This window comes from Leptonychotes weddellii, chromosome 4 (assembly GCF_054177405.1).
Source record: "Leptonychotes weddellii isolate Sample4059 chromosome 4, ASM5417740v2, whole genome shotgun sequence".
NCBI classification, from domain to species: Eukaryota; Metazoa; Chordata; class Mammalia; order Carnivora; family Phocidae; genus Leptonychotes; species Leptonychotes weddellii.
Window position 1 is genome coordinate 37,915,104 of NC_138372.1, and position 18,043 is coordinate 37,933,146.

Consider the following 18,043-nt stretch of genomic DNA (forward strand, 5'->3'; position numbering starts at 1 on the left):
TAAATAAATAAAATCTTAAAAAAAAAAAAAAAAGATGTTGCATCTCTGGCTTTGAAGATGGAGGAGGGGGCCACAAGCAAAGGAATGCAAGTGGCCTCTAGAAGCCAAAAAAGGCAAGTTAATGGATTCTCCCCAGAGCCACCAAAAGGAACACACACCTGCCAACACTTCAATTTTTTTTTTTAAAGATTTTATTTATTTACTTGACAGAGAGAGACACAGCGAGAGAGGGAACACAAGCAGGGGGAGTGGGAGAAGGAGAAGCAGGCTTCCCGCTGAGCAAGGAGCCCAATGCGGGGCTCGATCCCAGGACCCCGGGACCATGACCCGAGCCGAAGGCAGACACTTAATGACTGAGCCACCCAGGCACCCCAACACTTCAATTTTTAACCGAGGGACACCAATTTTGAACTTCTGACCTCCAGAACTGTATTAATTTCTCTATCCCCAATGTAAGCCATAGTAAATATTTGTTAAAAGACTGCCTAAGAGCCACAATCCTTCTTAATGTAGGTTTCTAGTATGATTATATTTCCCCACATTCCTAAGCTCCATTACATTTATTGCATTCTTTTTTTTTTTTTTTTTTTTAGAGAAAGAGAGAGAGAGTAGGGCAGGGAGGGGCACAGGGAGAGGAAGAGAGAGAATCTTAAGCAGGCTCCGTGCCCAGCATGGAGCCTTATGCAGGGCTTGATCTTACCACCCTGAGATCATGACCTAAGCCAAAATCAAGAGTCGGACACTTAACTGACTGAGCCACTAGGCGCTCCATATTTATTGCATTCTTATATTACTGGTTCTAAGATATAAGTCTTTGACATTCCCCAATTTAATATTCACTACTTTTCTTATTTATAAGTGACTCAAAAGCCATGTGGTAACCTAAGTTTCATCAAGGTGGCTGTGTGGGAATAAGGTAGTTGGATAGTAAGTGAACCTAGCTGACTTCCTGACAGCGCTATCTCATCTGGTCTTATTGTTCTCAGCTCCTGGTGACATAGGAAGTCACCCATTATTACTGTAGAATTCAGGATTCCCAGGAAATCTCTTAAGACTCTTCCTATTTTTCCCAGCTTTCATTATTTTTTTTTTTAAGATTTTATTTATTTATTTAAGAGAGAGAGAAGGAGAGTCCAAGCAGGGAGGAGAGGGAGAAGCTGGCTCCCCGCAGACAAGGAGCCTGATGCAGGGCTCGATTCCAGGACCCTGGGATCATGACCTGAGCCAAAGGCAGACACTTACCTGACTGAGCCACCCAGGCACCCCTCCCAGCTTTCATTACTCTGTCCAACTTCCCTTTGGAGTGAATGCTTACTTCTATCTATCTCTTTAATTATAAAAAGAGCTGTTGGAGGAGGAACCCTCCCTTCCTCCATGAGGAAGACTGAACATGGAGATAGAGGCATCTAACACAGACCTGGGTGGGATGCTTTAGGCCTGAAGCATTAGTAAGTCTGGGCCACATGTACTTTGACCTTGGATGCATACTGCATGAGCTAATTGCAGCTGGCCCGTGTTGGCCTGTGATTGGTTTCTACGTCTATCTGACTCCAGGGTGAAGTATTAGCAAGCTCCACTTCCCTGAAGACTTGGACCAGGAGCTTCATCCTAGCTTTTATCAGTAATGAGGCTATCACATTACTCCCCATCTCTCTGACTCTCTCACTTGGTTCCAAACTTGAGGAGGGAAGAAAAGGAGTATCATTTCTTTTTTTTTTTTTTAAGATTTTATTTATTTATTTGAGAGAGAGAGAATGAGAGAGAGCACATGAGAGGGGTTAGGGTCAGAGGGAGAAGCAGACTCCCTGCTGAGCAGGGAGCCCGATGCAGGACTCGATCCAGGGACTCCAGGATCATGACCTGAGCCAAAGGCAGTCGCTTAACTAACTGAGCCACCCAGGCGCCCAAGGAGTATCATTTCTTGATCACTCTGGAACCTTAATAAAAACTACTGTTTGTTGAGTGTTTACTCCATGCCAGGCATTATGTTAGTGCTTTACACACTTTATCCTTCCAATATCATCACCAACACAACAAAACAAATAGAATAATGGCGGCACACACAAGTGCTGTAGTAACTGAGGGCTTCAGAGGAATGAGTTGTAGAGAAAGAAAGATGATGGAAAACATTAATACCAGGAGAGGCCCAGGAGTAAGGACAGCAGCCTATAAATCCTTCACAAAACAGAGTTCTTAAGCAAGCAAAAAAGAAAGTTGGGCAGGCCAGCCGGTCTTTTCCCAATCTATATACAAATAAACCCCAGATACATGAAGCACTCCTATCTTTAAAGTCTTCTTGACATGCAGGTCATCAAAAAAGCCTCACTGGTAGGAGTAGGCAGGAGGAGATACTATCTTTCCCCCACAGAGACCTCTGGTATCATGTCCCCTGACGGAGATAGGCCTGAGGTGAACTGGTGTGGTGAAAATCATCAACAAAGCTAGCCTTTTAAATTGTGAATAGAGGGGCGCCTGGGTGGCTCAGTCGGTTAAGCATCTGCCTTCGGCTCAGGTCATGATCCCAGGGTCCTGGGATCGAGCCCCGCATTGGGCTCCCTGCTCAGTGGGAAGCCTTCAAAAAAAAAAAAGAAAAAAAAATTGTGAATAGAATTTGACCCTGAACTCCAGTTGCAAGCCTAGGGATGAGATTTAAGTCACATTTCAGTGATTTCAGAGTTCTGAGTCCCCCAGTGGACTGGGTTTGAAACAAGTCTATTCTTTTCCTTTAGGGCTCTTACCACTGATAAAATTAGTTTTGTTTTTTTTTTTAAAGATTTTATTTATTTATTTATTTGAAAGAAAGAGAGAGAGAGAGAGAGTGTGCGCGCACACATGCAGGGGGAGGGGCAGAGGGGGAGCGAGAGGGAAAGAATCCCAAGCAGACTCCTGCTGAGTACGGAGCCCGATGTGTGACTTGATCTCATGACCCCAAGATCATGACCTGAGCCAAAACCAAGAGTCCAAAGCTTAACTGACTGAGCCACTCAGGTGCCCCCAAATTAGGTATTTTTTATTCATGTACTTAGTGTCTATCTCCCCTCCTAGAGGGCAAACTCCATGCGAGCAGGAAGGCTGTTTCCCCACAGCTAGTACCATGCCTGGCACAATGTCTACTGAATGAATTAAAGAATGAAGTTTACAGTTTGGCTCCACATAAGGAACTTCACAGCTCCGACCTCAAACACCCATTCTTTATGGAGATAACTACCTCCCTGGGTCAGAGGGAAGGTGGGAAAGATACAAAGAATGATTGAAATCACATACAAGAAGAATTCACATGGCTGACAACATCCATAATGCCCTGATCTCCTCAAGGCTTCAGAGTTCTCTTTAGGCACTCCTTTGCATTTCCTCACTTGATCTTCATAGCAACTCATGAGGCAAGAAGAGCAAGGATTATTTTCTTCCTTTGACAGTTAGGGAAACAGGCCCATGGAGGAGAAGGGTCACTCCAGCTCACATGACTAGAGGGCAGAGCCAGGACTGAAACCCAGGACTCCAGAGTCCTAGGTCAGCTCAGTCCTTCTGCAGACACCCCAATTCTTCCCTTGACCAGCACCAGACCCAAGAGTCCCTGAAGTGGGCCCCAAACAGAAGTAGTGGAAGGCCCTCTCCCACTCCTCTCTTCCCACAGGCCTCCAGCGGTTGCTTGGCAACCAGCACCTAGCAGTAAATGGCCTCTAGCCAGGTCTGTTGCTGTGGAGTTACCAAGTCTCTCTCCCTTCACACCTGTGCATGCTCTCACTCTCTATTAATGAGATTTCTCCCCTACCCCCACCTCCCCAGTAAGATTCTCTTCTCTGATCCACAATAATTAACCTCTCATGGAACAGAGGGGGCTCTCAGGGACCTATGTAGCCAAGGACCCCGGGGAGCAAAGCACTACCAATACCTTCATCATTTAACACCCTTCAGAGATGAGAGAAACTCCGTTTGTGAATGGTCCTGCTCAGCAATGCTCAGAACCTCCTCTTGTTCCCTCTCTCCTCCTTCCACGCTGACAATGGCTTTCTGAAATCCCAAGAGATCAAACTGGCTGGAGAAATTTAATTGAACACTTCAGACAGCGCCTGTCCTGTTCCAGCACTCCTGGAACCACAGGTGGAAAACCTGGGAAGGGACCCAGTCAGCCTTTGCGTATGGATTAGGAGCAGAGAAGAAAAGGAACCTAGCATTTGTTGTGTTCCTCATACATGCCAGGCACAATACTGTGTTATCACATGTAGCCCCCCATCGACAAACCTGCAAACCCTCATTTCCATCCCTTAGGTCATTTTGTCACTGTCTTACTATTATGTTTCAAATGCTGTATTCTCCCAAAATTCATACATTGAAGTCCTAACCCCGAATGTGGCTATATTTGGAGATGGGGATTCTAAGTTAGAGATTAAGGTTAATTGAGGCCATAAGAGTGGGGTCCTGATCTGATAGGATTAGTGTCCTTATAAGAGGAGACACCAGAGAGCCCACTCACTCTCCATATATAAGCACCAAGGAAGGGCCATGTGAGCACACAGCTAGAAGGCGGCCACCTGCAACCCTAGGGGAGACCTCTCCCCAGACATCAACCTAGTTGGCACCCTGATCTTGGACTTCCAGTTTCTCGAACTGTGAGAAAATAAATTACTGTTGTTTAAGCTACTGAGTCTGTGGTATTTTGTTACCACAGCCCAAGCAGACTTAATTTAGGCCCTTTGTAACTTACCCAAACCACTGGCTTCTTTGCCTTGCTTCCATCTATCCTCCAAACCGAAGCAAGGGATTTTTCTAAAATGCAAATCCGACCTTGATAAAACCCTTCTATAGCTCCCCACTGTCTGGCAATGGTCTCCAAATTTAAGCCTCTGTAAGTAAGGCCATGTGAGCACATAACCACAATATTTGTATATTTACTTAGATCATATGTACATATATATCTACTTCTGTACACAAAAGATGTTAAAATACATAAAAATGATGTAACTAATATTTCAATGTTCACATTTTAATGCATTTATGAACAGTACAGACTTTTTTTGCTATAGGAAAGCACACATGCACAAAATCTCTTTGCCAATTTTTTTTTTTTTAGCAAAAGCAATGTGATTGACTATGTCAGATCTAATTAGATCATCATTGATTTTACCTCAAAACATGCCTGACAATGAACTTGTCCTGGGAGTCAGAGAAACATCAGTTCAGCCATTTTCCCTGCCCACTTGGGCTCACTATACTGAGTATAGTCTTCAGGCAGAGGTTTCTTTGTAGGACACTTTTAAAACCACATATCCATCGTGAAGGTTTATTTAGTTAAATAAGGGTGGTATAATCAATAAATCCACTGCAAAAGCTCACAACAGCTGAACATAAATGAAGGAGTGAGGGAACCACCCCTACCAATCCCTTAGACGGGCAGAAGGTCTTCCCCTACTGGAAGACTTTTTGAATTCAGGATATGTGACCATGTGATGTGGAATGTCAATCCACATAATAAATATTAGTAAACATGCATTTTATGTCCATAGATAAAAATAAATTCTAATAGCTTCTTCAGCTCTCTCAACAATTATGAGGTAGGTAAACCCTGGCCCATGACAAGAAACTTCTGTTTGCTGTGCAAGGTCTCCCTGACCCTCAAGCTGCTGCCTGATAGCCTCTCCAGCAAATTTCTCTCTCAGCACCCCTCTCTGCTCTCCACAGCCTTGCTCCAGTTCCCCTGTATTACTCACCATGCCCCCAATACCCTGTGCTCTCATCTCTCTGTGCACTGGCTGTGAAGAGGATGTTCGACCACACAAGGGGAAGCACTTGGCACATAATAGGTACTTAATAAATGCTTACTGATTCTCACCATGAGATGGGCAAACCAAATGGTAGTTAAACCAAAGTGGTTCTTCAATTTTAGCCTGCCTCAAAGTCACCTGGAAGGCTTGTTATAACACACACATTGTTGGGCCATAGCTCAGAGTTTCTTATTTAGTGGGTCTCAGGAGGGGCGTGAAAATTTGCATTTCTAGAATTGCATTTCTATCAAATTCCCAGGTAATGCTGGGACTAGAACCACACTTCTAGAACCAATGAACTAAGTAGTCTGTTTAGCTTCTTACATTTCTAATAACTCCTAATTCCTCAATACTTTTAATAGAGACTAAATGAACAAAATAAACTTTTATCTCTATATAAATTAATACTTAACTATCATAAATGGAAGTATGGGCTCTGTAAGACTTCACATGCACAGTGTAGAGAAAAGAGCATGTAACTTGGAATCAGAAGGTCTGAGTTGGGGCGCCTGGGTGGCTCAGTTGGTTAAGCGACTGCCTTCGGCTCAGGTCATGATCCCGGAGTCCCTGGATTGAGTCCCGAATCGGACTCCCTGCTCGGCGGGGAGTCTGCTTCTCCCTCTGACCCTCCCCCCTCTCATGTGCTCTCTCTCTCATTCTCTCTCTCTCAAATAAATAAATAAAAAATCTTAAAAAAAAAAAAAGAAGGTCTGAGTTGGAATTCCACTTTGCAACTGTGTGGTCGACCTAAGGCAAGTTAATTACTGAGTTTCAATTTTTTTCTTCTGTAAAATAGGAGTGAATTAAAATAATATCTGCCCCATGGGGTTAATTGTAAGATAATATATGGAGATAATTTATAAAAAGTACTGTATATATCCAATAAAATATATGCACAATGTATTAATGTACATTTAACAAGCTGAATGGAGAGATAATAAATAACACATGCTTTGAATACTTTAAATCACTAATTTTCAAAATTTCCAATCCTGGTACTAATTCCTTATTGAAAAGTATATGATCAGGGCGCCCGGGTGGCTCAGTCGTTAAGTGCCTGCCTTTGGCTCAGGTCGTGATCCCAGGGTCCTAGGATCGAGCCCCACATCAGGTGCCCTGCTCCGTGGGAAGCCTGCTTCTCCCTCTCCCACTCCCCCTGCTTGTGTTCCTGCTCTCGTTATCTCTCTCTCTCTGTCAAATAAATAAATAAAATCTTTAAAAAAAAAGAAAGAAAAGTATATGATCTACATTTTGCTATATCATCTTATATATATATGTATATATATATATATGAGATCTACATATCTCTTATTATTAGTAGTAGTACCACTGTACTAATAAATTGGTAGTAAATACCAATAATAATAGCTGTGGTGGCCAGCGTCTATGATGGTCCCCAATGATCCTCACCTCCCAGGATTCATACCCTTGTTTACTTTCCTCCTACACTGAATCAGTGACCAACAGACTACTCTAAGGCTAAGTAATAAGAGACATTGCCACTTTCTCTCTGGTTTCTTGGCTTTCTCCACCTGGGGGATGCCATGAAGATACTTAAGCAACTCCAAGGAGAGAACCACATGGGAAAGAACTAAGGCCTCCTGCTAACAGCCAATACCTGATATACATGAGTAAGCAGCTTTGGAAGGGATCCTCCAGCCCTACTCAAGCCTTCAGATGACTGCAACCCGAGCCAATATCTGGCTGCAACCTCATAAGAGGCCACAAGATAGAAACCAAGCTACTCCCAAATGTTTGATCCACAGAAACTGTGTAATAATGAACTACTGTTGTTTTAAGCCATCAAGTTTTGAAGTGATTTGTTATGCAGTGATAGATTATGGACACAGGAGCTAACATTTACTGTGCATTTACTACATTCCAGGAACTATGCTAAGAACCAACAGCTCTATGATGTAGATGCTATTATAATCCCCAAAGAGGAAAAGGTAGCCTAGACAGGTTAAGTAATTTAGTCAAGATTCCATGATTAATAAGTGGCAGAACTGGAAGTTGAATCCAAATTTCTAACTCCAAAGCCCAGATTCTTGGTCACTCATTTGTATGGGCACGATAAAGCTTCTTGGGGTTAAGCAGCAGAAGCAACTGAGCCCCCAGAGGAGAGAAACTTCTATAAAATCAGCAAGGGGCAGTCGAGGGGCCAGACCTTCAATAGCACTGGTGCTTGATGTCATAAGACCCAGAAGTTCCAAACTGGCACCCACCTCCCAGCCCTTATACTAGCAGACTTGTCACCCCCTGAGATGCCCAGGACTCACCCAGATCTGCAGCTTCACTCGTTTTTCATGGCGGTAGACTGTCTTCACCTTGAAGTCAATGCCCACAGTGCTGACGAATGCTGGGGTAAAGGTGTCGTCAGCATAGCGGAAGAGGAAGGAAGTTTTGCCAACGCTGCTGTTGCCGATGATGAGCAGTTTGAACATGTAGTCAAAATTCTGGTCGGAAGCATCTTTGACTCCAGCTTTACTATCAGTCACTGAAGCCATCTGTAGGAGACACCTGTGGTCACTCAGGAACACACCTCCAGGTCACCAATCTTTAATGGTCACTCCACCCTTCACACACATACTCTCCACCCAAGCATCACTGAAGAAACACACACACCACAGAATCACCCCAGTACTGCACCTGCTCCAAATGTTGTCTCAGGATTGGGGTGGAACCTGGTTCCTCCCACTCATTCCTTCTGCAAATATTTACTGAGCATGTTGCTCTGGGTCAAGCCCTGTGCTGGGTATAGGGACTACAAATATGAATCAGACATGGTGTATGACCTCTGAGTGGCCACAGATTAGAGTGAAAAAGCATGTAAACATGGGGTAACAAGTCAGTAGGTAAGTCATAAGACGGAGGGAAGCCTTGGCCCAGGAAGCCCACAAGAAACATCGGACATCTAACCCCCAGTTTGAAGGCATTATGGTCAAGGAGAGTCTCCCACAGGAGGCAGCTCCTGAGCCGAGTTTTGAAAAGAAAAAGCCAAAACAGTAAACACATGAACATTCCAGGAAAGGCTCAGCACAGGGCTATCATTCCCATTTCAAAAACATTCATGGCTCCCCATGGCTCTAAAGATCAAGCCCGAACTGTTTAACTTGACAAAGAACCAACCAACCAAAGAATAAACTCTCTAAACTTTATCCTCCCCTAAGCCTTCTCCCTACCAACCTGTGCCACTTTTATACCAAATTACACTTTAAATATGCCACATTATTTCTTGCTTTGTCCCTTTAGACATGTATTCTTTCTGTTCACAACACTCTTCTAATAAACTCCTCTTCATCCTTATAGACCCAAACGCAGTCTCACCTTCCCCGTGCCTGGCAGAGGTACACATGCCCTCCTGCCTCTACGCCCCCGGGCACCCCGCTCACAGCACTGGTATCATTTCACAACTGTTTACTATTCCAGCTCCTCCTTCAGACCAAGCATCTGGGACTAATGTACTTCATTTCTCCATCTCTAGCCTCTAGCGCAAGTCCTAGTACATAATCAGCACTCAGTAAATGCGTGCTGGATTAATAAAAGTTACCTCATCCCTCTGGGACTCAATCTCATCATCTGGAAAATGGAAAGGACGATTTCTGCCCTGCTTTCCTTACAGGGCTGTTACAGGACTCAAATGAGATAACAATAAGTAAGACCTTAATAAACTGGTAAGTCCCACACAGCTGTGAACATAAGTCATTATTGTTCCAAATCCCTTAAAGCCTCGATCCTTTATTTATTCGCTCACTCATCCATTCAGCAAGTATTTATTTATGTGCCAGGCCTTCCCTGAGATCCCAGCTCTCTCAAACCTGCCACCTTTCCCAGAACACTTGGGATCTGAACCCCATAATCCAGCACTCAGTCCCACAGTCCTATTGGAATAGCAGGTGCCCTACTTCCCTGCCTGCAATCTCTCCTTATGCTCAGCACTGGGTTCTTGGACAGGTGTGTTAAGTGATCAGAAGAGGGTGGGAGGACAGCCCTCACATGAGATAATGTCCAGGGTGTCACTCTCTTTAGAAATTCCTGTTTTAGAAGGAAATAGTCAACAAAACCAAAAGACAACAGTCAGAATGGGAGCAGATATTTGCAAATGACATATCAGATAAAGAGCTAGTATCCAAAATCTATAAAGAACTTATCAAACTCAACACCCAAAGAACAAATAATCCAATCAAGAAATGGGCAGAAGATATGAACAGACATTTCTCCAAAGAAGACATACAAATGGCCAACAGATACATGAAAAAATGCACAACATCACTCATCACAATGATACCACCTCACACCAGTCAGAATGGCTAAAATTAACAAGTCAGGGAATGACAGATGTTGGCGGGGCTGCAGAGAAAGGGGAACCCTCCTACACTGTTGGTGGGAATGCAAGCTGGTGCAGTCACTCTGGAAAATAGTATGGAGCTTCCTCAAAGAGTTGAAATTAGAGCTATTCTACAACCCAGCAATTGCACTACTGGGTATTTACCCCAAAGATACAAATGTAGGGATCCGAAGGGACACCTGCACCACAGTGTTTATAGCAGTAATGTCCACAATAGCCAAACTATGGAAAGAGCCCAGATGTCCATCGACATGAATGGATAAAGATGTGGTATATATACATAGTGGAATACTACTCAGCCATCAAAAAATGAAATCTTGCCATTTGCAACTACGAGGATGGAAATAGAGGGTGTTATACTAAGCAAAATAAGCCAGTCAGAGAAGATAATTATCATATGATCTCGCTGAGATGTGGAATTTAAGAAACAAAACAGAGGATCAAAGGGGAAGAGAGGAAAAAAATAAAACAAGATGAAATCAGAGAGGGAGACAAACCAGAGACTCTTAATAGGAAACAAACTGAGGGCTGCTGGAGGGGAGAGGGTGGGGGAATGGGGTAACTGAATGAAGGACATTAAGGAGGGCATGTGATGTAAGGAGCACTGGGTATTATATGCAACTGATTAATCACTGATCTCTACCTCTGAACCTGATAATACATTATAGGCTAATTAATTGAATTTAAATTTTAAAAATTTTTAATTAAAAAAAAAAAGAAATTCCTGTTTTTGTTCCTCAAAGGAAAAGAAAGAGATTTTGACTGGTGGATTTAGCTCTATACGCCTCTCAGATGAGCTGTAAGGACAAGGAACTGACAAATGTAGAAAGTTTAAAGCTCTCTTGAAGAAAGGTCAAATATGTAGGATTATTAACAGCCCTTTAATGATGTAGGAAAGACGTTAGGTTTTGAAGCCGACGGCCAAGAAAGAATTCTTGAGACGTCTTTGGTGCAAAAAAGTGATTTTATTAAAGCACGGGGACAGGACCGGTGGGCAGAAAGAGTTGCTGCACCGGGGTTATGAGGGGTGGCTGATTATATATTATGGGGTTGGGGAGGTAAGGAAAAGGGAGGTTTCAAAAGAACTTTCATATGCTAAAGAGGACCTACAAGATAACGGAGGCCTTGCCATTGTCAAGTTAAGGTTGTTTTCCCCTCTAGCAAGGTATTAACATTGATAGTTGGGAGATTCCTGAAAGAATCTCACACTGTCCCACCCAGGAGTGGGGGGGTGGGGGGAGGTTGCAGGGTGTCAGCTTGTGCTTTGTCTTCAGCCAACCTTCTGCTCTCTCATCAAGAGAGGACTGGGGAGGGGTCGGGTTCAGTGGGCCTTTTGCCCTTACCAAGGTGTCGACATTGACTTAGAGGCAGTTAAGCCCCTTGAGGAATGGCACTCTGCCTGTTTCAAGGACTTATCAATGGGCTGTAGGTAGTAAATAATTTTTCTTCTGCCTTTGTTTCCCACATCATTTAATATGCCACCAGTAGCCTCCGGTGGCCTCTGTTCTTCTTTCTCTTTTCTCCCAGCTCTCAAGCCTTTATCTGAGACCCTCAGTCCCATTCCTATACCAATCTGCCCCATGACAACACTCACTAGTGGGTGTGGAAAATGCCCAGGATACTTGGACATGTGGAAGATGTACCATCTATTTTTAAATTATATTTTATTAGTTGTTGATTTAAAAAGTAATACATACATTGAAAATAATTCAAACTTTTACTGTTTACAAGCGTTATCTTATCACCATCTGTAGCTGGCATTATTTTCTTAATTTTTTCCGTAAAAAATAAGTAATATGTAACCTAAAGGTTTATAGTGTAAAGTTAGTGCTTTCAACCCTGATTCCGAGCCTCTGTTCCTCTCCCCAGAGGCAAATATGTTACCAATGTATGTATCCTTCAGGGTTAGTCTTTGTATATATAAACATAGAGGTCTGTTTATACTTTTTATCTATATCTATATGTCTATTATCTTCTATGTATATTTTAATAGCTGAGATCACACTTTCCATTAGTTTTGTATCCTGCTTCTTTTCACTTAACATTATACCATAAATATTTTTTCTGAGATTTTTAAAACTCTTCACAAATATCATTTCAATTGACTACATTCTATTCCATCCTATGGATGTGTCATAGGACCAATTCTTTAATATTGTATCTTTATTTTTCTATTTTTAATTATTATAAATTAAATCAGAGTGGTGTTGGGGCGCCTGGGTGGCTCAGTCGGTTAAGCGGCTGCCTTCAGCTCAGGTCATGATCCCTGGGTCCTGGGATCGAGCCCCACATCTGGCTCCCTGCTCAGTGGAGAGCCTGCTTCTCCCTCTCTCTCTTCCTGCCTCTCTGCCTACTTGTGCTTTCTCTCTCTGTGTCAAATAAATAAATAAAATCTTAAAAAAAAAAAATCAGAGTGGTCATGTCTTTCCATAAATACTTGCTCAGTTTCCTATTTATCTCCTTAAGAAAGATCCCTAGAAATGGAACTGCTGGTTAAATAACCAGCAGTCATTTAAAGTTAAATAACTTAGTTATTTAACCAAGTTAAATAACAGCAATTATAAATAAATAAATTTTCAGTAACTTTACTGAAACAGATTGGCTCCTTACCTCATTTCACATCCTCTATCTCATTTAATCCTCTAAACCTGGGAGATAAAATTAGATGGGCAAATATTATTATTCCCATTTAATCAAGAAACTGAGGACCAGAAATTAAGGATTTGCTCAAGCCTCAAAGCCAACAGTTGAGACTAGACCTAGTCTCTTTCATTATAGGAAAGTTCAAAATCCCTGTTCTAGTCCTCAGCTGAATTTTTGGGCAAGTCATATCACCTCTCTAAGTCACAGCATTTTTACTTCAGAGAAAAATACCACCTACTTCACGGAGTTGGGGTACAAACAGAATGAGCAGTTGCCATATGTAATTAATCTAGCATGGTTTCTTGGCCCATGAGAGGTATGCAATAAATATTATTTCACTGGCCCCTTTAATTCACTTCTGTAGTCAAATCTTGTTCAACTGCTTTTTCCCTAATCTGGACTACATTATTGGAGCTTGTTTTACAATTAGCTGTCTGCCTCCTCTTCTGGATCCATCTGAGTTTTATCCATCCTTACACTCTGACAACACTGGACCTGTAGCAAATCTTTAGGGCATGTTACTCCTTTCAATAAACATTTATTGAGCATTTGCCATGTGCCAGACTATTGATGTAAATGTCATATCATTAGTCTTCATTTTTTTCTGATGCAGCTGTTTACACTCTTAGATTTTGGGAATAAGAACGGATTTGGGAGTGTGGTAGCTTCACCATAACAAAAAGCCTGGCTCCTGGTCCCAGCTTTCTCATAATTCAATGTATGAACTTGGGAAAGCCATTTAAACTCTGAACCTCAATGTTCTCATCTATGATGTGATAATATTACCTACCTCCGAAAGCTGCTGTGGATTTTAAGTTAAGAGAATGCATATGAATGTGTTTCACACACTGTGTTGAGAAAAATGCAGGTGGCCTCATGGACAATCAGCGGGGAAAGTGCCTGCCCTTATGAGCTAGGTCTACCACAGGGAGTGAGGCAAGAGTAAAAACTAGTTTCAGTTCTTAATCTGATCCACTTCCCTTCATTTCACAGGTTAAAAAACAAAAAACAAAAAACTGAGGCTCCATAAAGAGAAGTGATTTGTCCAAGGTCATATAGCAAATCAGCTGGAGTATCATGACTAGACCTTCTGTTATTTAATGACTCCCAGACTGGATTAGGCTTAGGGAAATTTAAAACTTCAACACTTTTAGGGTGAGTAAAGAATCATCTCCAGCACCCTGTGCAGCTCTTTCCTAAAACTTGCCATACTGTACTGTCAACATCTGTTTATGTGCACACAGCGTAGTTTTCCCAGTAGGTGGTGTGAGAATGGGGAGAGGTGGAACCGGAGGGCAGAGAGGTTCCATTGAAAGGCACATTCAGATGGAAGCCTCTAAGGGAATCTTCAGGAAGGTGGCAGGGGCTACACAGACATTTGGAAGAGAGGCAAAAAGCATCCCAGCAGGCAGCCGCCTGAGGCAGATATGACCAGACAGGTCACTGCACAGTGGTGAGTGCAGAACGCATTTGTAAGATAAGCATCGATCAAATCTTCCCTGTCTTTTCTGACAGTCACATAAATGATAGAGCTAGGTAGCTCACTGTCTCCGTGACAAGCCATAAAGATGAAAGCCCAGGGACCATCTGGGAAGTCATCTCTGGTCCCAAGCTGGGGGAAAGAAGAAAATGGCCCCTCGGAGGATTGGTATGAAAAACAAATAAGGCTTTCAGTCTGATAGGCAGAAGAAATAAGCACCTAAGGAGAAGCTAATTCCAGCTAGAAAGAGGGGAGAGAGTAGGAGAAGAGCCCTAAAATCTAGTAAGAGATCAACTCATTACATGTAGTAAACAAGTGAATGAATGAACTTTTTTTTTATGATTTTATTTATTTATTTGAGAGAGAGCGAGAGGGAGCACAAGCGGGGGGGGGGGGGGTTGGAGAGGGACAGAGGGAGAAGCAGGCTAAGCAGGGAGCACAACGCTGGACTCAATTCCAGGACCCCAGGATCATCACTTGGGCCAAAGGCAGACACTTAACCAACTGAACCACCCAGGCGCCCTGAACTTCTCTTGATAGAAATAGCACAAGATTGAGTCCTAGAGACCTAGATTGAGCCCTGGCTCTCTCAGCAGTTGTGAAACCTCAGGCAGATCAGTTTTCTCATCTATAAAATGAGTTAACAAAAGACTTCCTGGCAAACTGTTGTAAGAATTAAAAACCAATATATGGGAAAGTGCCTTATAAACCCCTTAAAAAATTTTTTTTTCCTGTTTGCTTCCTGTTTTCTTCTACCAAGTCATCCTAGGTAGTAGAAATAGCTTGGGCTTCCAAATCAAACAAACTAGATTCAGTTTCCAGGTCTGTCATTTATTAGCTGTGAGACCTTGGCCAAGAAATTTTACATGACTAAGACACAGTTTCCTCATTTGCAAAACAAGCATTGTTGGAAAAATTATAATCAATGTTGGTAAAGCATCTAGATAATATATGACATACAGCAGGTGCTCAGTAAATGTACTCCATCTTCTCATTGGGAACATTTATTTAGTGAGGATAGGAAGGGAGTTGGGCAAATGTGGACCTCACCCTATTATATGCAAACTGCTCCCTAAAGCCATACTCTATTTTTAATTCAACCTTTCTTTAGACATTCCCCAACCCAGCACAGCCAGCCTAGCCCAGCCCACCTCCTCACTATTTCCCCAAGTCTCTTAGAGCCACAGAAACTGTATCATAATAGCTACCATTTATTGCACACCTACTAAATGCCAGGAACTCTACTAAGTGCTTTCGATGCATTCTGTCTTGCACAGAGTGTAGGCACACCTGCATAATATTAGTGGCCTCTCTCTTTTGTACACTGCTTTATAGTTTATGAAGCTCTTTTCACCCATGTTACCATATTTGCTTCTTACAACAATGGGGTGGGGGGATGAGTGAATTGGAGGCAGGAGCACCAGCACAGGCCAATTGTTCACTGAATCAACATTCACTGAGCATCTGTTGTGCACCACACCCTGTGCTGTACTCTGGGGAGATGGAGAGGAACCGTGAGGAGTTCTGAGCTTAGGGGGAAAATCTTTTAAAACATCCTCTATAGGTTATTGGTATCTCTCTTCACATCATATTCCTTAAGAAACTGGAGATTTACTTATTGGACTGGAGATCATTTTAGAGTTTTGCCTTTTCCCATAGTGTTTCCTCTGATAGGAACACAACTGTCCTCCACTGCTGGCTAAATCCTTCATGACCAGAAAGCTTTCCCTTACCCATCGTCTTTCTGGCAGAACGTCTTCTCTGGCTAATACAGTGCCAGGACTTCCCACTACCTTAGCCAGGGCTTTTCATGGTATTCCATGGTCTTTCTCCGTTTTTATGCACAGAACAGGTGGGCATCCACCTGTAAACACACACTCCTTTTACTGTCCCCAACCCCTTTCCATCTGAATTCCAGGAAGTTGGGATGGAGGGCCCTGGCTTTCTCCCACTCCCCTCCACACCTTTATTAGCTTCCAGAGGCTGCCACCCTGCCCTCCCTAAAATCCTTCATACGTTTAGACTAATGAACAGAGGCAGCCAGTGGATGACTATTTCCGTCCAAAATTCTCTTCTTGTCTGTGATCCCAGGTTGTGGTGTATCAGAGTTCAGTGCCTGCGCCCCCTCCTCAGCCTTCTGAGTAGCTAAGACACGTTTAGCACCTGGGTGCCCATGGACTCCATACGGGCCCCATTGTCTTTCCACCCTCACACAACCCATACCTGGCTTCCTCCTTAATCTAACCCAGCACACCCACTACCCTAATCGCTCCAAGCTCCCAGACAGTTCCTCCACCCCCAACCGCCGGACCCCTGCTCTATTCCAGTGCCTCTCCGCCCCCCACCCCTAACAGAACTCAGGCGCCCACTGCCCATATCCAAGGCCACTGCCCTGTCCCTCCACCAGCTCCCCGCCCCCTTCCTCTGCAGTCTGGGTAGACCCAGCCTTGCCTCCCACCTTCCCATTCTTGCAGGCTTCCCACCTCCGAGCCCCACCCCCCAGCCCCGACTCACGGTTATCCCCTGTGCCCGCGCCAAGCTGGCCTCGGGCTCCGCATCCTTTTCGCTCCCAGCTCTCCATTCACATTCCCTCACCCTCTTCCCCTCTCCCCGACCAACGCCCCCCTCTGCCCAGAGACCCTTTCCCTCATCACCTCACTGCTCCCCAGCTCACCACGACCCTGCGGACCCCGGGTACTGCCCTCCACGCCGCCCTCTTGCCCTCGCTGTCCTCAGTGCCCTCGCTCAGCGCCCGCTTCACGTCCCTCAGCTGCCTGGCACCCCCTTCCCGCACTGCCCCTCTCAGGCCCTCCTTACATCTCCCCGCCCCCAACGCCCCGTGTTTCCCCCCAGCGAGCCCCTACTGCGCTCCAGTGGCCACTTCTGCTTTCCCACCTCCCGCCGCCCCCTGCCCTCGGAGCACCCCTCGCCGCCCTCGCGGTCTGGTAGACCCCCTCAGCGCCCCTTCCCAGGTTATGCGCCTCCCTCCCGGCCATGGTGCCCCCTCCTCAGCGGCCTCTCTCAGCCCCTTATCCTCGGTGTCGCCTCCCGCTGCCCGCACTCCTCAGCGCCCGCTCGCTGTCGCCAGAGCCCCGAGCCGGGGTGGGTCCCAGATTCTCTCCAGGCGGGGTGCCCGGGCCGCGCCCCTTACCTGGGACTCCGGGTGCGTTATGAGCGGCTCGCTCCTGGCAAAGCTGCGGGACGGCAGACCTGGCGGCACGCGGCAGAAGGCGCAGCCGGGTTCGCGGAGCACGGTGGTGCGAGTCGGTGCGGGTAGGGTCTGGCGCCCACCGCGGCTACTTAGGGCTGAGGCTCTGGCTACAGCTCGGCTCCGCTACTGCCGCGTCCAGGCCCCACCCACGCCCCGCCCAGGGGCGGAGTCTGTGTTCGCTCCGCTCCGGGCTCCAGCTGCCCGCAGGTGTAGAAATTCGTTGTATCTTGGGCCCCCGCCCTCCCTCCACACTGAGTTCGCCGGTATCTGGGTGACTACCGTGATTTATCTTTATTGTCACATCTCATTCCACAGACTGAACTTACTATGGTGGATCAGAGAGCTTTGATAATAATGTAGATGATGATGGGTACCCAGCTTTGCCATTTCCAAAACACTCTCCTGTCATATTGCTTCATGCTCACAAAAGCCCAGGAAGAAAGGCAGAACCTGGACCGCTGACTACAAGAGGAAACTAAGTCAGAAACCTGGGCATTGTCCTTTACTCTATGCACTCCTTCATGCCCGACATCCCATGAGTCTGGTAATAACACCTCCTTAACATATCCTATCGCTGCCCTTCCTCTCCATCTCCACGG

General features: G+C 44.8%; 1 protein-coding gene across 1 annotated transcript in view; it reads right to left on the reverse strand.

The window, feature by feature from the left end:
• RAB3B (RAB3B, member RAS oncogene family) overlaps positions 1-17,577 on the reverse strand; it is a 64,961-nt gene extending 47,384 nt beyond the window's left edge. Inside the window, exons 1-2 of the mRNA XM_081816917.1 lie at positions 17,385-17,577; positions 8,042-8,269 (exon numbers count right to left, since the gene is read on the reverse strand). Of these exons, the coding sequence (XP_081673043.1) occupies positions 8,042-8,269 (228 nt within the window). The 5' untranslated portion in view covers positions 17,385-17,577. The remainder of the gene's footprint in view (positions 1-8,041; positions 8,270-17,384) is intronic.
• Between the last annotated feature and the right edge of the window lie 466 nt (positions 17,578-18,043).